The sequence below is a fragment of the Poecilia formosa genome, unplaced genomic scaffold (assembly GCF_000485575.1).
Source record: "Poecilia formosa unplaced genomic scaffold, Poecilia_formosa-5.1.2 Scaffold57, whole genome shotgun sequence".
NCBI lineage: Eukaryota > Metazoa > Chordata > Actinopteri > Cyprinodontiformes > Poeciliidae > Poecilia > Poecilia formosa.
Genome location: NW_006799996.1, coordinates 2,499,568 through 2,521,038, shown reverse-complemented (window position 1 = coordinate 2,521,038; position 21,471 = coordinate 2,499,568). Strand labels below are relative to the sequence as shown.

Sequence of the window (21,471 nt, the reverse complement as noted above, 5' to 3'; positions counted from 1 at the left end):
ACAAACCTAATTACTACCCACCTGTGAAGATGAATTACACTTAATGTTGGAGGAAATTTTCCAAATAAAATTAAACTATTTGTAATAGGTTAAATGAATTTTTTTTTTTCTGTGATCAACAGGTGCCGTACATTGGGTTAGTAGCATGGTGACATCTAGTGGCTTTGTGCTAAACTTAAACCAAAATATAACAATTTACTGCAGGACAGTACAGGGATCAACAATCACTGTGATTTATAGTCAAAGTAAAAGTCACTTTTCTTCTGTTCATTATTTTAAAAGATTATTTGTTATATCTTAGATCAGAATTATGTTAGCATGACCCTAGAAAAACAAAGAAGCAGAAAGTGTTTTACTATGTTTTATGGGAACAAAAACTAAGCACACCCTCTGATTCATTAACCTGCATAACCAGGTCTAACATCAATAACTTGAAAAACTGTTTCTTGCTAAAGTATTCACACCCTTAAACTTTTTCACCCTTTGTCACAATAAAACTATACATTTTGATGAGTTTTACACAGATTTATGTGAAAGAGCTACACAAATTAGTTCAAATGAAGCTAAGTGAAAATAGACATATTTATTAATGGCTTTTAAGAGATGAAACTCTTATTTTTAGATAGCGTTCCCTACAGTAACATGCCTTGTGAAGTCATGCATTTTAATCTCATAAGTAGCTGTTCTGTGAAGGACATTAGCAAACAAAACAGCACCATGAAGTTCAAGGAGTTTCAAGGAGCAGACAGGTTAGGGATAGGCCATGCAGAAGCCTGAAGCACAAATCAGGTTTTCAAACAATCTCACACTCATCAGGGGCTCAGCATGAGGGCTGTTTGTAACCGTGGGGAAGCTGGAGAAGGTGAGAAAAACTGCTGAAAGGCAAACTATTAGTTGTGCGCTAACTAAATCTGGCCTTGTTGATGTTATATCAAATTATTTTAGAATTGGTAAAATCCATATTATTTATAGAATTCACAAAAGCGGGGCTGTCCTTATAGAAGAGGTTTATCCATTTTGAAGATGAAAAATCTGAGATATGGCTCTCTGGTATTCTCTGTATTTTTTCTCAGACTAAAATAATCTTATTACACCACAGTGCATATCCAAACCCTAATTAGGATTTGGGAATTTCATTTCTTTCTAATAATTTCAAGTTACTCTTTGATATATAATATTTCACTTTACAAATTCATCCAGTGGGCCAGACTGAACCCTCTAGCTGGCTGGGTTTGGCCCATAGACCTTATATTTGACACCCCTGCTCTACACTTGAACTGATAAAGTACTGCTAGCACTTAATGTCAGGATCTGAGTTGTGTGGCGGTGCTTGTCATACTTTTTCCTTCAAATGGTGATCACTGCTGATGGGCATAGTCGAGCTTCAGCAGCCAACACACCTTCCCACAATTATCTAATCACCTGCAGAGGTTCCTAAGAAGCTCATTTGACCCCTAATGGTTTACCTATTCTGGTTAGAGTCAAGCCAACCAACTCTGTTTTGGCAAACTCTGATCTGTAGGCTTCTGTTTATTCTCCCTGAGAATCACAAGACCATAAGCTGCTCCTCACTCTTCATCTCATTATTTATCCTGCACATTATCACCCATCTCACACACGATGTCTTACTTTATAGACACTGTTTCCAGGAGCCTGAGCCCCAAATCCTCATGCACTTTTCCTTCCTACCTTGAGTCCTATCCACGATTCTGCAGGTGGGTCAGAAAAATAACTGGAAATATGACACTTCAATCTTAAATCCCAAATTTTCTTCAGCTCAATACAAGAATAAAAAAGGTGGATTTCAGAACATAAGAGGTCCTCTGAGAATGTCCAATAATAAACATGAAACACTGACTGTGATGTAATGGAAAAGCAGATGTGTTTGAGGCAGAAGAGCAGGTGACATACTCAGACTATGTTCCTCTGAGGGTCTATATAAAGAGGCAAAAGTGGTTCACACAGGAAATTCAAAGCATGCAGTCCACCTCTTAAGTTTTCCGAGCAATCAAAACTGAGGGCAGCTTTTAACATCAGCATGAAGACATTGTGTCTACTTTTGCTCGTACATAGTGAGTAACCTGTGACTTAATATTTATTATTTCTTAGTTTATTTGCTAATTGTTTTTAGTTTTAAAGATAAAAACATATAAAATAATTGTTTTCCAATATTTGTTTATATCTGGAAAGATGACGGAGTAGATGAAGTAGAAACTAAATGTTTGTTTCGCTTGTATAAAGTCAGATAAGAAGTATTAGATAAATAAATAAATACAAAGTAAATTCAGTGGTAATTTTATTGTCATTGCTTACAGTAAAATTCCCCAGTACCATTTGTTCAAAATTTGAACACTTTAATGAATACACATTTTAATGTTAAAAATAACATTGTTTTTTCAAAATGCCATGTATCAGTTTCAGATGAATGTTTAAACAGTAAATAATGTTTTATTTTATTTTCTCCCTTGTTAATAAGAATAAATGAAAGTTGAATTAAAGGTAAATATTCTCATAGAAATATTCCCTTTGTGATGAATATCTAAGTTTACTGATATCTACAGCTCTACTGCACGATGTAATAAACTTTAAAATAATTTTAACGTTTTCTTGCATTACCAAAATTTTACACTGAAAAGTTTAGAAAAATCTGACATTTTGTGTCAATATGCACATTCAACTTGATTTATTTTTTATTTTATTTTTTTAAGGAAAATATCTAGAAGGACATGTAGTCATACTTGTGCTGTTAGAACTGAGCTAAGTCACAACATATGGCATATGGTTAGAATTAACATCCTGCCCGTAACACAGGGTCATGTTGGATTTCTCTAAAAATCTTTATTTGCTGGCACCCCTGACTCTTTATCAGGGATGCCAGTAACTCTGGCTAGTGATGTGTTTCCCTTCTGTAAACAGTATATGTCTTGAATTTTTCAGCAACCCTTCAGCTGCACTGCAATAAAAGAGACATCAGAGCATATATTGGAGGAGAATTCACAATTATCTGCACTTATCAAAGTAAATTCCTGTTCAGCAAGAAGTACTGGTGCAGAGGACGCTTTCAATATAACTGTGACATTTTGCTGGATACCGATGGTGTTGCAAAACCCAAAAATAAAAACAGATTGAGCATTTCTGACGTGCAAAGATATAATATCTTTGTGAAGGTAACAAATCTCCAAATTGAGGACTCTGATGTTTATTGGATTGGGATCGAAAAAATGAATGCGGACATAATGACATCAATAAAAGTGACCGTCACTCTCGGTAAGAGCCGTAAATTAATTAACTTAGAGCTCTAAATGAATGTGTTCTCCTTTTAGATATTGTATTGTTTACTGGCTTCCAATCTGATTCAAACTGACTGCTCTTTTTTGTGACAGTTCCAGTGTCTAAGCCCAGACTTTGGCCCCTGACTCCTCTGACAGACAGTCCAACATGCTGGGGGAAGCCAGTGACCATCCGCTGTGGTGATGCAAAGGGAACCAATGTTTTTTATGCCTGGTATCAGAACATTCACCACAAAAGTTTCCTGCTCCTCAACTCTTCAGATCTAAGCTTACACTGCAGCATATTAACAGAGGACAGCGACTATTACTGCTCTGCCAGTAACAGCATCAGCAATGCTCAGAGTGATGCCCTTTCAGTGAAGACCCTCTTGCCTGATGACAGCAGCTGCATCTATGTTGCTAATATTCCTGGTAAGAACCAAAGTGATGTGACTAAAGTTGTCAAATCTCATGAAACCATCAATATCCTTCATAAAATGTAGCAAATAATGAACACAAATAGAATAATAACATATAGAATGTTATGTGGCCAAATCAGAACATAACACTAAATGTTTCACAAAATTAACGTGTGCTTTTATGCAACTCTGTTTAAATCTGCTTGTTTTCTATTACATATGTGAACTTTTATGGTAGCACAGCAATGATTAGCTTTGGTGTTGTTACTGAATGTCCTTTTAGAGAGAACATACTAGCATCCAGTGAAGCTCAAATCTGCTGATAAGGCTGGTGTTTGTGGTCAAACACCAGCCTTATCGGGCACCCGACTTAGTCTTTATGTTACAGGAAGAAGAACCGTGTGTGAGTGGTCTGGTGAAGATGTGTGCCTGCTGCTTGGCTTGCTATTTTATTACTGTGATTCTTGGTTGTCTATGTTAACGTCCCTCCTCTGTGGTAGCCTACCCTGTGGTCTTCTACTTGTGCAAACAGACTGTCATGGTAGTTTTAAGAAGAGATTTTGCTCATCTTTATGTCAACAACAGAAATGATGGTCATCGTGACTGCACTTTACTGTTAATAAGTCATAAAATATAATAGACTGAAGTCACGGTTGTGGTGTAAAGGATAAGACTTAATTTCAGTTCAGTTGTTTTATGTGTTGAGGAGCAGAAATGCAATGAATTCAGATGAGCAACAGCATATAAAGTATGCAATGATTTATTTATTATAATGCAAGCCTAACTGAGAATAACAAGCTGTGTCCACTCACAAGGCTCTGTTAAAGCCTTAATTTATTCTACTACTCTCACAAACATACATTCTTCTCCCACAAAACTGTGTGGGAGAACTCAGAACTGGCAGTAGACTGAGAAAATAGTAAACAAGGATGGACATCAAGAAGCATGTTTGTGATTTTAAAAAGCAGTGCTGGAAAAGTGACTTCTAACAGATTTTAGTTTGATTCTTTGAGTAATCTTCACAAACAACTTCCATGTGATAACTGTTTGTCCCTAACCTTTAGCCCTATTCCCAACAGCTGAAAAAACAAATTATAATATTATGCAACTCTGGTACAATTCCAATCCAGTGTTGGATCCTCAGACAACATCTCTGTACGCTGGGCCAAGAGACTTTTTCAAGCTTTTTTCAGTTGCATCTGTGCTCTTTTACAGAGCACCTGATTCAAAGGAAATCACATTAATTTAAAAGGGTTTGTGAGACGCCTGTGCTTAACTCATAAATTTACATTGGGTGCATTGAATAAATAAAACATCTAAAGCATGTAGAGAAGATAACCTTTACAACCAGAATCAAGACACATGCCTTTGGAAGTGGTGGTGATCAACAAAAAAACCACAAACAACAAATAACTGCAGCACATGTGTGTTAAGTGGGCCAAAGATCAACAACATTCATGTTAGGGATTTATATGGTCATACAGCAGGGGGTTAGTTCAAGCTGAAAGGTTTGAACCACACGATATTAACTCTGTGGTGCCTTCAGTGTTTAATACTCTGGTTTAACATGATGTACTCTTGTTTAAAAAAGGCACAGCCTGGTTATGGTTTATTACCATGAGGATTTTAATATGATTCAGACCATAAAAAGGTGATTATTTTTAAGTTCTCATAAAAAAAAAAACTGAACAGAAAATGTGTTAACCATTTAAGACAGATAGCTAACACATCTGTCACAAAGGTAACGGAAGTCACCTTTGTCAGATTGGTGACCTTTGATAAAGGTCACCAAATGTTACCCCGGTACACAAACATAGTTTTACTTTTCTTGGGTAAGAAAAAAGAAATGAAACATAAATACATAAAATGTGGGATTTTACAAATATGAGCTTTTGAACATCTATGAGGCTTGATATTTTATTATCATGCTGTTAAAATTAACGGTTTTCCACAGTGTTCTGCTCTTATTTTGCTTTTATTTATTAGGGCAGCCTGTTTATGACTGCGCAGACAGAATGAGGACCACTGTGGCTGAAACTTCACCAACAACAACCTGCATAGAAGCTACAAAAATCCCCTCTGAAATCTCAGAGCAGTCTTTACAAGTCAATCAAACTGCTATGCATGCGTTTTTCAGCAGGTTAGAAAGCATCTTTTTACTGTCTGCCTGATGGAAATAATATATAACGAACTGAAATAACTCATCTGAAAAAGTTGTCACTTCTTTTTTACAGCACATGGACTGGAGTACCACTGTGGTATGAGCTGCTGCGATGGGGTTCTGTGACAGTCTTAATCATAAGTCTGTGTATATTCATCAGCTGTACAAAAACAAGACACAAGAAACATGGCAGAAGGAGGAAAAAGTTTAATATGGGGTGAAATCTTTTTTTTTTTAGTCAATTTAATTGATTTTAACATTCCTTGTACAGATGTAATCTTTAAAGAAACTGTATTTGCCTCAATTTGTATTTCAAGCTTAAATGTCCTTAAGCCTAAATAAAGTAGAATTACTGAATGACATGTTATGGCATGCAAATTAATATTTAAGGTAAAACTGTGCCCCATAGCTGCACAAATTTCCAGAATTTGCTTTTACATGAATTATTATACAAATGTTGAGTTGAATTTTAATATTTATATGGATATACACTTGTTTTGTTGTTTGAACTCTTTCCTATAATACATGTAAAACAAAGTAAATATAAAAAAACACAAAATGTTTGTACTATAATATAACAGTAGTTTTGTTGTAAAAAAAAATAAAATTATGATTCAAAGATTGCAACAGTTTGGAGTGCTGTAAGAAACAATTCTGCTTCCAATTATGGCACACCCTAAAACATAAAACATACACAACATGTATGTTTGTTCTTTTTTTTTTTTACTTTACCATATTACACATATTTGGCAAGTGTAAAAATTCATTTAAATCCTTTATGACCACAAACCTTAATGAAATGTATTTAAATTTCATATAGTAGACCCCAAAAGAAGGTACATAACTGAGAAGTTGTCAGCAGTTTTTATTTTTTCTTAAAATACAACATTAAAGGTGTGAGATGTATAGTTAAGCAACCCGAATTGTGGTCAGATGAGACCAAGTCTTAACTTTAAACCACTTACAAAAGGCTTTATGGAGGAACAATAATGCTTTATATCACCCTGAATACAAGTTTATCTAGTTGTTTACCAACACATTCCACAGAGGGTTGCTCTGCGGGAGATTTATGATTTAGAGGTTGAAGAGAAAATTAGTGGGAAATGTTTATATATTACATCATACTCTATTAATATCTTGTTTAAGGATTTTCATTGTCCCACCCAAAGCATTGCAAATGGCCAAACAGAAACCAGTTTATAAAAAAGAGTGTTCCTGAAATGGAAGCCAGTGTATAGTTACTCAGAACAATAACGGCACACCCATAATTTCCTAAAATTCATTTTGTGTTCTCTGCAGGATGTTTAGATATTTTCTTGTGCTCCATTCAGACAGATTGTTGGAAGGAGTAGGACATTGCCAGTTTATTTTTATAAAATGCTCAAGTCTCACAGATATTTTCTGAAAATTATTGTGTTACATCCTGCTTAAATTTATTTTCTCATTTGGGTCCATTAACACATGCTGTTGATTTCTTGATTTTGTATATTTGTAGTTTAGCAGCTTTGTACTATCATTTTCTTTAGCTAAGAGAAGTATTCCAACATTTTACCATGTGTCAGTTCAAACCTGCCAGTGGGATGGTTTATATCTGCTTTGTTATTTTATAGACTGCTCAAAATTTTCTGTAAGTAAAGTGACATGATTGTGATATATCTTCAGCAAGAGATCTGTCACTAATTTGTTTTGATCAGGGATCATGATCTGTCACATTTTAGACCAAAAGTGGTCCGAAACTGAGATCAGAACCAACATTAGTTGTGGAAAAGTGTTCCTCTACAGATTTAATCTATTTTTGCTATCAGACCATCACACAGATTTGAGTATCAGACAAAGATGATCTCAATAAAGATTATGGAAAAAAGACATTCATACAATTGTGGCCCTTTCTGGAAAACTTATGAACTACTTTTTAAATTATGAGTCAACTGTAACATTACCAGTTTAATTCAAAGTCCACACTCAGGCCTGATTACCACCAGAACTAGAATCACTAAAAGAAATCCCTTAAATGTACAACAAAATCATGTCCTGACCTAAAAAAAGAAAGACAAATTTGTCTCCTCTGTTCAGAGGGGGTTACAAAGCCATTCCTTAACCTCAGGTACACTTGTGTTATCTACACTGATAAAATTACTTTCTGTTTACTTAAAAAAAAATAAGGAAAATATTTGCATAATTTATTTATGTTGATCAAGCAGGACTGTTCTTTGTTTAAAGTATGTATATATTTCTTAACATGAAAAATAAAATCCAAGTAAAATTAACTTAATTTTATCAAGCAGATTAAGTAAAATTACTGTATAAATTAATGTATAAATTACTCAACTTTTTTAATGTAGTAAATGAAATGTGCAAGTGCATTGTAGAATCTATTAGTTCACCTTACTTAAAAAAATATGCAAACTTGTTGCCTTAAAAATCAAATTATTAAAACTGAATTAACTTGTACAACTTTAAGTTATGCCATACGTACTTGCATATCATCCATACGTAATGGCGTATCAGTAAAGTGTGTCACTTCTGGTTACGCCCTCCTCAAAAAGAAGTTGTGCACTAACAGGAAGTGTCCACTAGCATAATGAATCTTCGTGTTTGATTCGGAGGTGTTTAAAGCTGGTAAGTCCGAATCTACTATTTCTAAACATTTTAGATTAATCCATAAAAGAGCAAAGAATGGTACTTTTCAGTAATTTTCGGTTTGTTTCAGTTATGTTTGATGGTGTCTGTTTAGCTAACATTCAGCTAGCTAGCCGCACGCGGTACGTTTTTTTAATCGAATATAAATATGTATTTATAAACAGCCGATTCAGACTGTCTGGTGTACTTTTTCCTGTATTATTCAATATTAATGGACCTTTTGGCAACTTCGGCTTGCATTACAGTGAAACTGAAGCTAAATTAGGATTAATTTAGGCCGTTGTTTCCGCGACGCGTTAACGCCCACATGTTTAGATATTACACAATAAACAAGCCACTTATTTTCTTTTAAAACTCGGTTTATTGCTGTGCTTCTTTTGCGTGATGTTGCTTGTCGAGCTGGTTTTTCTGAAATGTAAAAATATTATAGGCATTTTTGCCTCTTTAGACGCTAAGTTGATTTGGTGATAAAAACAAAATTTGCTTGGAGTACAATTCAGAAATATGGAAAATTATTACAATGGATGCTTTCTTTCATTTAAATATACGTTAGTAACACAGTTGGTTTTGGTTTCTACCGAATCTTCAGTCTAACATGACAATTATTTACACTGTATGGCTGTCATTGTTCGTATTTAAAACATTTAGAGCTTGCTGTCTGATTGTTTTATTTAAACCACTTTCTTGTTTATATTTGCTTGCATCTTTTCCCGGAAAGAAACTGTTGTCACTGGATTACTGTCCCAGATCCTGCCATGGGTATTACAGCTGTCTTTATACTCTGCAGTCTTGGCTTTGCCATAATTGCTCAAGGTTAGTTCAAACGGGGACACGGAGCATGCGCAACCTGACAGTAATTGAAGCATTTTCAATTCTCATGCCCATCTTTTCAACAAATTCTTCAATTTGTAAAAAATCTAGCACAAGATTGCTCCAGACCTCTTGCAGGAGACCACATGGATTTGAAGGATGACTACATTACCCAGCAAACATTTCCAGATGGGAGCAAAGTTTCTTTTGTCTGTGATCCCGGCTACACATCTGCTGGAGGATCTGCATCTATCACATGCACTGCTGGCACATGGAGTACTGTGCGGCTGCGATGTGAAAGTGAGTATTATTTAATAAAACACACCATGAAATTCTCCATGATACAACAGTAGAATAATTTTACTCACAATTTGAAATTGTAGTATTCTCAAAAATCAAACACTTAAGGCGCTTTCGCACTGCACGGAACGGAACGGTACGTAACAGAACGGTTGTGTTCGCATTACAACTTGCGACCGGTGTTATAGATCAACTGGTGGCTAAATCAACTGGTGTTGGCAGCTGGAAAAGACTGATGTTTCTGTGGGCGTGGCTTTTTAGGACCCCTCCTACTGTTTCTGTAATGTTACATTTTATTTCCTTGCTCATGTACAGAAGACATGGCTACCGCAGATCTATGTGGCAGTGTCATTTCTTCCTTATTGTTGATATTTTTTCTCGTTTTTATTATTTTCATCAAGTGACTGTAATTCTCAACCATATGAGACGTCGTTGAAAAAACAATTGTCTTATATACTTTTACATCAGAAGCAGGTTAAAATCTTCACTCGAACTGAGATTCTGAAAGTGTCACCAATTAATCCAGGCCTGGTTCTTAAAGTGTGATGTGTCCGTTATATAACAATCAATGACAGCTAGGAAATAAAGTGTAGCGTTACAGAAACAGTTAAAAAGATTTCGCTATAGTTTCTGTTTATACCTATTTGAAATATCATAATATGAGGAATATGTGGAAAAATTACACAGCCAGTCGATCTTTTTAAACATTTCATTTTTAATCCCAAGGCTCTTCAACATTTATGTCGGCTTTCAGGGAATAATCTTTGCTTTGAGATCTGCTCATGCCACATCGAGATCTATTTCGATCTTCCTTTGACGAGTTTCAACCTCTGAAGCAACACATAAGTCAGGACAAGTTCTACGTAATTTACACGTTTTGATGGTTTTGCAGATGAACTTTTAAATAAAAGGCAACATACCATATTAGACCAATAAAGTCTTTCTAATTAGTTATTCCCGAGATCTTAGTGGTTGTTTTACGGAATCGGATAGTATTTTTGCAAAGATTTGTAGTTCTTTAAGCTTATTGCATTGTTTACTTCCTGGTTCGGTAAAGGGGTCCTAAAAAGCCACACCCACAAAAACATAAGTCTTTTCCAGCTGCCACCACCAGTTGATTTAGCTACCAGTTGATCTATAACACCGGTCGCAAGTTGTAATGCGAACACAACCATTCCGTACCGTTCCGTTCCGTGCAGTGCGAAAGCGCCTTTATATTTTAACATTATAAAATGCTACTTTACTATATTTTCCCCACATGCTTTTAGTAGCAGTGTCCAATAAATTGTAGATTTAGTGTAATTTTGTTCCCTTTTCTTGTTCCAGGGAAATCTTGTGGCACATTGGGTGAGGTGTCTCATGGTGAAGTTAATTATGACGGAATTGAGTTTGGTGATACAGCTACGGTCACTTGTAACGCAGGGTTAGTAACAAAAGTATAACTTTATCTAAGAGTGCACCTTTTGTGTATGTAAACAGTGAAGTCATGATGTAATGCTTTTATTGAAACAAAATGTAAAACTAGTCTGAAAAAAATATATATAACCAACCCGTTGAAGAATATAAAAAAATACTAAAATAGGTATTTTTCTTCTAAATATACTGTCAGAGAATTTAGTGGTAATGTCATGCAAACCAAAAACCTGTAGCGTCTGAAATGGAGCTTTGTGTGTTGCACAGCTTGACTTTCAAAAACGTAAGGCTAATTAGAAACGATTCTAGGTGTTTTCTATTCGCTAATAATCTGCCTTGCTGTGGAATGTTGGATTTCAGTTTGTGTGGTGTTGGCCTTGTGTCCTCTCCCAGATTAACAGACAGTAGCATGCTCCACTAAGATAATTACTGAAATATTTCCTGCAAGTAGCAGCATTTTCTTTTTGCTAATTTTGCTGTGAAATAAAGACAGCGGTCTGTTTGCTTGTCTCAGTGTTGTTAAAATAAATGCTTTTTATTTCTCCACTCATTAGTTTCATGCTGGTCGGGAGGTCGAGTTTTAGATGCGAAGTCAACGGATGGTCTGGCAGGTTACCAACATGTGACGGTTGGTGATCTTTTTGTTCATCTCAGCTTCTTGAAGGTTGAAAGGATCTGAAATATGAAAAACTTAATTCTGTTTTGCAGCGGTGCAGTGTACCACACCAGCACCAGTTGCAAACGGCGTATTTCAACCACACAAAGATTTCTATAATTTCGGAGAAGTTGCGCGGTACTCCTGCAACAAAGAATTTGTACTTAATGGACCAACAGAAACAACCTGCTCTGATGATGGGGAATTCTCCCCTTCTCCTCCAACCTGTGTCAGTAAGTATTGGTCTGTTTTTAGTCTCAAATTTGATAACAAAATCATGACTGATTACTGTTGTGACAATAATAATTTCCTTTCCCTTCGCTTTTAGAGGTTGAATGTAAAGATCCTGTAATTGAAAATGCTGTCTATGAAAGTGGTTCTCGGCCTCCACATGGACGCAAGGCTACAGTGACGTACAGATGTAAACCTGGATACATAATGTATGGCTCACCTACTGTGATGTGCGATATAAATAACCAGTGGTCGCCATCGTTACCAGAATGTAAAAGTAAGTATGTGGGGAAAAAAAAAAAAACACTAATAAAATAATGCACATCATAATCTGAACATTAATTTCCCTACATGGTAATGAAAAAAGCTCCTAAAAAGTGACTCTGTGACGGCTCTGCCGTGTGGCAGCTGGGGCTGGTAAATTGTTGATCAATTAACCCTTGTGTTTACATATGGGGTCCAACCGACCCCACACCCGTAAACCTGTATCATTTGCCACAGTCCTCTATGTTTGCATCCTTCAGATAATGTGCTGTATTATGTGGTACTGATATTTTGTTTACATTTCCCACTTAAAATAATTTCTTAATTACTATTTCTAATTAGAATTTGTGGAGAAGTTTTTTTTTTCTATGAACAGGAAATTTGACTTATCACACTTCCTCTTCTTGACATGTGACTATCTGATGTTGAATTTAGGCAAAGATGAGTGGATTCAATCATATTACTGAGCACAGGGTGTGACAGGCTTTTTCCTGTTTGGAAATATTGTGTAAGATATTTTTAGACCTTTTTTCCAGATTTCAAAGTTTAAAGATTTTTTATTTTGTTTTTTGATTATGTATTTGTAAGTCATTTCTTCAGATGCTGAATTCCAGTCTGTTCAGCTTATATTTCTTTAATTATTTTAAATATCAGGAATTATTGATACCAAGATGATTTTCTCCTTATTACACTCTTTGTTTTTCTCAGGGGCAACTCCACCTTCTGTCACCACTGCTACTCCCACTACCACGACAAAAAAACCTAAAGGTAAGTATGTTAACTTGCATGTATCTTGTGAAAAATGCCTGATTTTACAATATGATATAGATAGGAGCGCTGCAAATGTTGGAGCGATATTGTAGCTGCTCAAATAAAAAGAAAAAAAAAAATCATGCTGCTCAGGTACGTCATCATGACCACTAAAGGGAAGAGAATAACTAATTATCCAGTCATCATGTTACTTGTTAATGGGTTAAATATGCAGTTTTAAAGCAGCAAGTGAATGTTGTCCTCAAACTCAGAAATTCCAAGTTTCTAGTTGGATCTGGAAACGCTCCCCGAAGTCGGACATTTCTCTCTGAAAGTGAGAGAAACTCAGACTTCCTAACCAGATGCTCCAAAGCGTCCGGTCCATAACTCTTCGTCATCTCCTGGTCAGAAAGACGCATTTAGTTCAGAGACCATGAGATGATATTTAGAAAGGATTTTTTTTTATTAATTGATTTCAGTTGCCTCTGAGACTAAATTTTTGCGTAAAGTCTATAATGTACATTTATTACACCCCTACCATTATTTATTTATGATACGGGTGCCCCAGTCTAGTTTTCCAGAGATACCATTTTGCAACTTTAGATGCATTCCTTCTCTAACACACCTGGATCATTTACTCATTATTAGCCTCTACAGAACTGAGTTGCTACTAATGAGGGAAGTCAACCTTTTGTCTGGGGTATATTTTAGCAGGGATGCATCTAAAAGTTGTAGTCTGGAGGACACTCCTGATTTGTACCGTCAATGTGGCCCGTTGAGGGTGGCCAATATGCTGAAGTGGCCCTCGGTGAAATTGAGTTTGACACCCCTGTCCTACTCTGTCCTTCACTCCACCGTTAACAAACGTACTTAGGAGTGTTGGCCTGAGAAGTAGTTTGTATGATGAGCTCAGCAAACTTGTAGTTCCACCATGATGCAATCTGTTAATTGATGTTGCTGCTAGTCTGGAGTGGGGAAAACTCAAAAGGGGAAGCTGCTAGGAGAAGTTTTGTGGAAATAGGTGGCACTTTGTGGGATTGAATGTTTGTGCACTTCAGATTGGTTGCCATGGGAGATGCAAGGATTTCTCAAACATGTATTAAAAAATCAAAACAACCTTCAAGGTCTGATTTTAGATGAGGGAATAACATAATAAGACATAAATCTCAAAGAAGTCAATTTTACATAATACCCCCTCATTAATACAATCTGCGCACAATGTCTACCTGCCGTGTCAAAATAGTAACTCCTCTGTTATCTGGAACGCTGTTACCTCAGGTAGGACTTCCACCCAATCTCCGACTTCAGTCTTCCGAGGTAAATGGAACACAGATTATATGCTGAAAAAAATTGGACAAATATGAGGATTTTAGCCAATATGTCAAGAGCAGGGTGCGACTGGAGGCAGTGTCTACTTGCCATGTTGAAATACTAACTTCGCTGACTGTTATCTGCAACACTGTTACCTCAGGTGTGACATCCACCCAAGCTCCGACTTCCAACTCCCCAGGTAAATGGAACGCAGATTATATGCTGACAAAAATAAGCTTACATTAGGATTTTTTAAAGTGCTGTGTAAATAATATTCAACAGCCACAGCAACAAAAATATATTGGTTAGTAAATTAAATCAGTGCTAACCTCGCTAAAGCTGCTATAAGCAGTATCATCTGACTTCTTGTGTCTGGTGGAGAGACCAGAACTAAAGGAAGGACCACCAAGCAGGTCAGAAGATTTTACATTGCTGCCCTTTCTCAGGGATTTCTTTACCTGTCAACTTTTCAGTGCCGCTTTATGTTTATTAGTTTGCTTTCGCTGCTCCATCCTCATGGCTAATGTTGACTTATTTAATGTTTTATAAAGCGCCAGAGTTTGACAGGAAACGAGGTGACTACAAAGCCTGGCTAAGGCAAAGCAAACTAAGCAGCTGCTTAGGACCCCCAGACCTTTGGGGGTCCCCATCAATATTTGAATTTTATCGTAGACCACACATCAAAGGTTTAGCATTGTTTATTAAAAATGACAATGCTGTTAAACTTGATGTAATGGTTTTTATTTATTTCGAACAGACAAACAGTAAAAACAGATGACAAAAAACATTGTAGTGGTAGTCATGATCTGTGTAAATGTTTTACCATCAGAATCCTGATTGCTCTTCTTGCCGTAGCTTTTCTGATGTTTCTTTTCTTGCGAATGCTACCATTTATGATATCCGTCTGGCTGTTTCATCCATATAGCATTTAAGAAATCTCAGGTTTATTTTACAACACAGAAACCAGCAATACTGCTCTGCACAATAATCGCCTATGGGGAGGCACTGCATGTTGCAGCTTTCCTACAGCTGTTCTACTGCTTGTTATCTTTAATAGTAAGAATCAACTTTATCTGTTAAGTTTCTGCACAGTAGGAAGGAATGTGACTTTGATCACACACTGTAAAGATAAATGTACAAACTCCAGAAGAGTTAAAAAACACTGCTTGGTTTTGCAAACAATGCTCTGTATCACCTGATGCAAAGCTGCTTTTTTTTTCCTAAAAAAGATGCAACCTCAACTTAATTCCTGCTCTCTTCTGTCTCTTGTTTGTTCTTTTTCTTTTCTTGCTTTTCTTTAGATAACGGAGACAAGACCCCTCAGACATTGATTATTATTGCAGTTGGTAAGTCTATCCTCATCCTTGAGCTGCGTGTTAACAGTAAACACAAATTATGTGAGCCCTTTTCAAAAGTAGTGTGACCTCAAATGAACAGTGTTGCTATAATAACACAGATCATGGAGTTCTACAAAGGTCAAAATAACCTAGAATGTCTTAGTTAATAAATTACCCACTTTGCAGAAGTTATTTTTATCTTTTAGCATTTTGCTCCCAAAACAGAAAAAAAGTTTTCTGATCAGTAGTAGTGATTGCTGTAACTGAATTCATTTAACACTGAGTTTAACATTTTAACCTTTTAACTCTTCTGTGTTGATTTGCCTTTGTTTGTTTAACACAGTAGCTGTGTAGAAATCACCAAAACTATTGTTGGCAGATAGCATTTTATTTGCCAATAAAATATAATATATAGTGAAGTGTTACAAGGTACTTTTTTGACAAATTATTGTATAGATATTGATTTTTTGTTACGAGAACTTCTACAAATGGTTAACACTTGAACAGCTGATTTATTTATGTTTTTTTCTCGGTGCCAGTTGCTCTCAAATAATTTTAAAGAAATTATGTTAGGCATCTGCTTCTCAAATAGATCAAGATCATTTCTTCCAACTGGCAGATTTTTATAATTAATTTGAAGAAGAGCTTTCTGTTTAATGTGTGGGGGGGGGGGGAAACAGTGATTAAATTTCAGGACCGTTCTTAAAGCTCACACACAAACTCTTCAAACATCACAATGTCTTTTTTTTTCATCAAAATAGTGATCTGCATCATCCTCATCATTGGCATTATTATATTTTGCCTCCTAAAGAAACGGTAAATCTTTGTTTTATATCTGTGTAAACTAACGCTTTATGGAACTTGGAGTCTGTCTGTTGCTTTTTGTCCTTCCTCAGCCCAGCCATTAACAGTCTGAATGTGTGCCTTTGCTTCCTGTCTGAACTTTCTCGACGTTGCATGATGAAGGGTTTTTTTTTTTTGCACTTTGAAGTAGGGATGGGGATTTGAAGAAGAAATGACATTATAACATCCTGTAATTCAAATTTTACAGATTTTGCCTAACTACTGATCTGGGAATGCAATGCCCATCTCTACTTTACAGACTTGTGAAGCTTTGATGTTGTTATATTATATGCAATGAAAAAGGAACTCTCCTCTACAGAGCTGTGGGTCTCACTGAGAATTCTCTACATACAATATATATATGCATCTCAATAAAATAGAATATTAGTGAAAACATAATTTCAGAGTAATTAATGATGTAGATTCCTTACATACTGAGTGTGTTTCAAGTGTTTGTATGTTGCTATTATGTAATTTCTAAAGATTACATTTATCAGATAAAAATGGGCCTAAAATCTTGCAGGAAAATTAAATCGGCTCCATAGAGCTTGTAATTAGAGGGATACATAAAGTGCTTTCAAATTTTGTGATGTATGACAGCAGAAACTTTGGATTTGAAACTTGGCCTTGAGTGAACCAACCATATTGAATGACACTGCTTCCAAAAGCATCACTGGTGGTGGGAACCAAACACTGGACTTCAATAAACTTGGATTCTGAGCCTCTGCACTCTTGCTCTTGGGGAACTTTTTTTTTTTATTTGAAAAGGCACTTTGAGCCACTGAGCAGTATTCTCAGTTTTTCACTTAGCCTGTACTTCTGACATTATCTTTGCCTCGGGAGCTTAGCACAAGAAACTATACAGCTCTAACCTGTGTCATGGATGCAGTCAATTCTATGTTAAAATCTCCAGCATACTCTGGAATAGCAAGACTTTTTAGCAATAATTTTTTGTCTTCCCTACCTTGTAGAGGATGTCTGACTCTCTGTCATGTCAGCAATTTTCTTCTTGATTCGCCATCATATGGCCATAAGATAAAGAATCTATACAAAGGTTTTACTTAACTTTTTGATGATATTCTAATTTACTGAGATGCACATAATTTTAGATATTTTTAAATGGCATTTAAAAATGTTTTATGCTACATTAATAAAAGCATTAAATTCTTTTATGTTCAACCCTAAACCAAATAACCTACAAATGACTAATTGCTGCTGACGCTGTGTCTACATAATGAAGCCTCATTATTTTTAGTCTCAAAGAGCAAACCCAAACCTGAATAAACAATCAAAGGAAAGGTTTATCCATTACTTTCTCATTTGCATACTTCTTCAATTAATTCATAAGATTGTACATCACAGAGCCACCACAAATTTCTTTTGGGAGCTAACTTTGCAATAATTCATAAATCATCAGTGTTCAGTGGAACAGCGATTTATTTTTTTTTTTTTATTTTCCTGGGACTTCACTTGGCTTTTAATTGGATTTTCAATATGTTTCTGCATATTGTCACCTTCCTAAAATAATGTTTAAGTTATTTTTACCCAAAAGTAATTATTTATTTATCTATTTATTTATTTATTTATTTATTTATTTATTTATTTATTTATTTATTTATTTATTTATTTATCTATTTATGCATATCACTTTTGGCAGAAAATGACACAGGCCATTATCTTAGGAGGTGACATGAAAGTTATTTCCATTTATAATGACTGTCTGGCTGTATAGGAGAGTTTCTTTAAAACCCACACCACTTCTAACCAAGTACCAAATTTCAAAGTATGTTGAAATTAGTTTTGATCCTTTGGGTTTAATTTAGCTTGTGAATCATTTCTGTTACTAGCTGTATAATGTTTAAGGTTGTTTGTAAATGCATTTAGTGTTTACTTCCTTCAGATAATGATTCTTTATAACTTGAAAAAAAGAAGGTATTATTTTCATACACAGTACGTCTTCGCTGTGGGTGTGACACTTCAAACTTTACCACATTATTGAATTTGATTTTGCCCATATCTTTTTTTTTTCAGGAGAAAGTTACAAACATTGATTCTGTTCTGCTTGGATAAATAACCTGATCATAATTTTAATCTTCATATAAAAACAAGACAACTGTGATTATTTTAAGGTGCGCTGTGTGTTAATGGCTGCATGGTTGGCACTTGTTTGTGTTGGTGGTCTCTTTAGATGAGCAGTACACAGGATGGTGGGTGTTGCCCTGCTTGGACCTCAGGTTGCATGTTACAGGAGGTCTCAGCAGGCTAAACTCTTGTTAGTCGCCTTTTCATGCATATATTTAACCAGTGATATTGACCAGTCATTGGTGGGTTACAGCAGTCGGCGAACCCGTACTGTCAAAGATCCTGCAAAAGCTGACGAGGATGTACCACTCTCGGTAAGGAGATTGTTGTCCAACAACAATTGTGTTTAATAAAAACATGATTGCATGATGAGAAAGAACATGTTTTATTTCATTACATTGTATTTAAACAGGTGAATTATGGTATTGTTGGGAGACGTTTTTTTTAATTATTTTATGAGAAGCTCTATAAATGCACAGATCAGCCACAACACTAAAATCATTTGCAGGGTTTTCTTTCTGCAGTAAGCCCTGTAGTCTACAGATATATACTAGATATATCATCAAAAAGATTTCAGAAACAAATTTCAAAAAATAAAACTCATAGAGATGCATTCCACACAGTGGTGTTCTCCAGGCTTTAATTTGTATTAATTTATGTGAATATTAGACTGATTATTGCCTTCCTATGTAATTCTGCTCGATTGTCCTGTTACTAGTCCAAGCTACTAGTAACTTGTTTCTTTTGCAACATATCATTGCTAAAGAAACTCAATGATGTATCAAAGCAAAATGTTAAAATTAAGTGGAAGGAAAGAGTTTTAAAAAATTATACATTTAAAAAAAAGGTTTTCAAGTTTAGAGGTGGCAACTACCAGACCCAAAATGAAGCTATCACAGTTAGTGATGGTTTGCAGAGTCATATCAAGTGTAGATGAAAATCAACTGTTTCATAAATTCCAGTCACCACAATTGACCAACAGGACATTTTAGAGAACTTGATGCTTTCCTCTGTGGTAATTAAACTCAAAACCACTGCTGAGGTTTCCTGAACCCCTCAGCAGTGCCACAGACTCGTCGTCTCCTTTCCACGCTGCTCTGACGGAGTAATTCATACAAAGGCTTGTTTTAAACGCTCCCTTTTTGTTGGTCTTAGTAATATTAAAATAGCCTGAAAACTGAATTTTAGGTTGTCATTAACTGAGCCATAAATTAAATTAGCGCTTTGAACTCTACACTCTGTGTGAAATTAATCTATGAGTTCCAATTTTTGAATTGAATTACTGAAATAATCTTTTTGATGGCTTTGTAATTCAGATGTAGCTGAACTTGATTATGGAGTTAGGACACCTTACCCCAGAGTGTTTTTAGCTCTGGTAAGAAGTGTTTGACAAATTCCCATTGACATCACATAATATTTAGAGGCTGTGGTAGGTGGTGTTAAAAAGGCCTTATTTTAGAATGTGGAATTGAGATTTTAATGTTGTGGCTGTTTGTATATTTTTAACTTTCAGCTCTGTTTTTCTCTCCATCTTTCACATTACTGTAGGTAGCCAGGTATCCTGGGAAAGCTTCCTTCACTCAAAACGTTCAGCACATTGTTTTCCTCCATTGTAGGTTTGATAATTTTTGTAGAAAGTGATTGGTTACATTTCTCTCTTGCTTTTTTCTTTAGTGAGCGTCACTCTTCTGTTGGTCCAAAACTCCTGCATGTGAAGATGATGCCTTGTGGAGAGGACTATCCCCAGACCACTGAATGAAGACGATTCCAAAGAAAAATGTGGAAGTCATTAAACTCCTCTCTAGAAATCAGCTTCTGCAGAGAAGTCGGCCTGTAATTTGGACAACATGACATCTATTCTCACTTGATGTTTCAAGCGCCTGGTCACTTCTAATACTCATGAATCTATTTGTTACCCGTTTTACTTTTTTGGACATTATTGTATTCTACATTGATTTGGAATATTTGCACTAGAGCACAGCTCAAGCTGGCCTTCAGAAACAGCTACAGAGATCTTCTTAATTTAGTAAAAGTAGCATTTTTAAAATGTAATTTTCCCACATTGTGTTTAACTTTTCTGTTTGTGCAGAAATATTTGATCTAATTAAAAAAAAAACTTCACATTTTCTGTAACTGAATAGATAATGGGAGCTTTTGTAATTGTAGAAAAGACTTCTGGTGGTTTAAACCACTCCGTCTTAAAAGTTCATTATTTATACAGATCAGAAATTAGTGCTGAGCAAAGTTACACCCTACGTGCCTGTATGAAAAAAAAAAAATCAAATGCTTTACTTTGTATGTGTGTTTGAGTTGCAATAAACAATTTTCCAGTTTAAATCATGTTCTTATCTGTATCAACCATTGGACTTTTTTTTTTTGCTTTTTATGTTTTTCTTTTTGTTTTGCTTTATATTATCAATAACAAGACCACTTTTTTTTCCCATCTGTAATATTCAGTTTTCCTTTTACACCGCAGTAATGCTAATACATTTTTAGTAGCAGAACTTTAACATTTTCTGTGGTTGCATACATTTTTATTGAAGGTTATCTCAGATAAGCTTGCACTTATTTATTAAGTTGATTCCTTCAAATCAATGAGATTTCATATTGTTTGGAGCCAGTTGTCTAATTGTGTATTTTTTGTTATTTAAATAAAGGCTGAAAACAGAAGTGTTTTTCTGTTATAATTGATGGATTTATTTTAGGGAGGCATCTTGTTTTAACCATGTTGAGTTCTTACTCTAATTTGCTTTATTGTCTTTGAAGCACAAATAAATGCTATTCCGAGTTTCAACCATTAACCCAATAGATTAGCCTCATCCCTTTCAGACTAGCTACCAATTGCTTAGTTCTTCATGAAAATAATGTGAAAACATCTAAGTGCAGATAGATTGGTCTTGTGCAAAGTCTAGAGTACATGAGTGTATTCTCTTATCAAATAATTCTGGTAAGAGAGCTTTGACAGGAGGATGTCCCAATCAAGATT

The 21,471-nt window shown here is 35.4% G+C and overlaps 2 protein-coding genes across 14 annotated transcripts; both read left to right on the top strand.

Annotated features, from left to right (window-relative positions):
* Window positions 1–821: 821 nt before the first annotated feature.
* On the top strand, window positions 822–6,202 carry LOC103139163 (uncharacterized). 2 transcript variants are annotated; one of them, XM_007553650.1, is made up of 5 exons: window positions 822–862; window positions 2,938–3,267; window positions 3,384–3,701; window positions 5,675–5,828; window positions 5,923–6,202. In XM_007553650.1, the coding sequence occupies exons 1-5, from the start codon at window positions 826–828 to the stop codon at window positions 6,068–6,070; spliced, it is 987 nt and encodes a 328-aa protein (XP_007553712.1). In that variant the 5' UTR covers window positions 822–825; the 3' UTR covers window positions 6,071–6,202. The 2 variants fall into 2 exon arrangements, with proteins under 2 accessions (XP_007553712.1, XP_007553713.1); XM_007553651.2 differs by lacking the exon at window positions 822–862 and adding an exon at window positions 1,989–2,072.
* A 2,140-nt stretch (window positions 6,203–8,342) lies between these two features.
* On the top strand, window positions 8,343–21,155 carry LOC103139162 (membrane cofactor protein-like). Of its 12 annotated transcripts, XR_001662322.1 has the most exons (15): window positions 8,343–8,468; window positions 9,208–9,302; window positions 9,411–9,599; window positions 10,926–11,022; window positions 11,567–11,640; window positions 11,721–11,900; window positions 11,996–12,175; window positions 12,871–12,930; window positions 14,191–14,229; window positions 14,384–14,422; window positions 15,525–15,569; window positions 16,322–16,376; window positions 18,435–18,532; window positions 18,742–18,799; window positions 20,160–20,187. XR_001662322.1 is itself a non-coding variant. In XM_016672246.1 (14 exons), the coding sequence occupies exons 2-14, from the start codon at window positions 9,245–9,247 to the stop codon at window positions 20,160–20,162; spliced, it is 1,077 nt and encodes a 358-aa protein (XP_016527732.1). In that variant the 5' UTR covers window positions 8,343–8,468; window positions 9,208–9,244; the 3' UTR covers window positions 20,163–20,187. The 12 variants fall into 12 exon arrangements, 9 of the variants coding, with proteins under 9 accessions (XP_016527732.1, XP_016527731.1, XP_016527729.1 ...); XM_016672246.1 differs by lacking the exon at window positions 18,435–18,532; XM_016672245.1 differs by lacking the exon at window positions 18,435–18,532 and having other exon boundaries at window positions 18,739–18,799.
* Window positions 21,156–21,471: the final 316 nt, after the last annotated feature.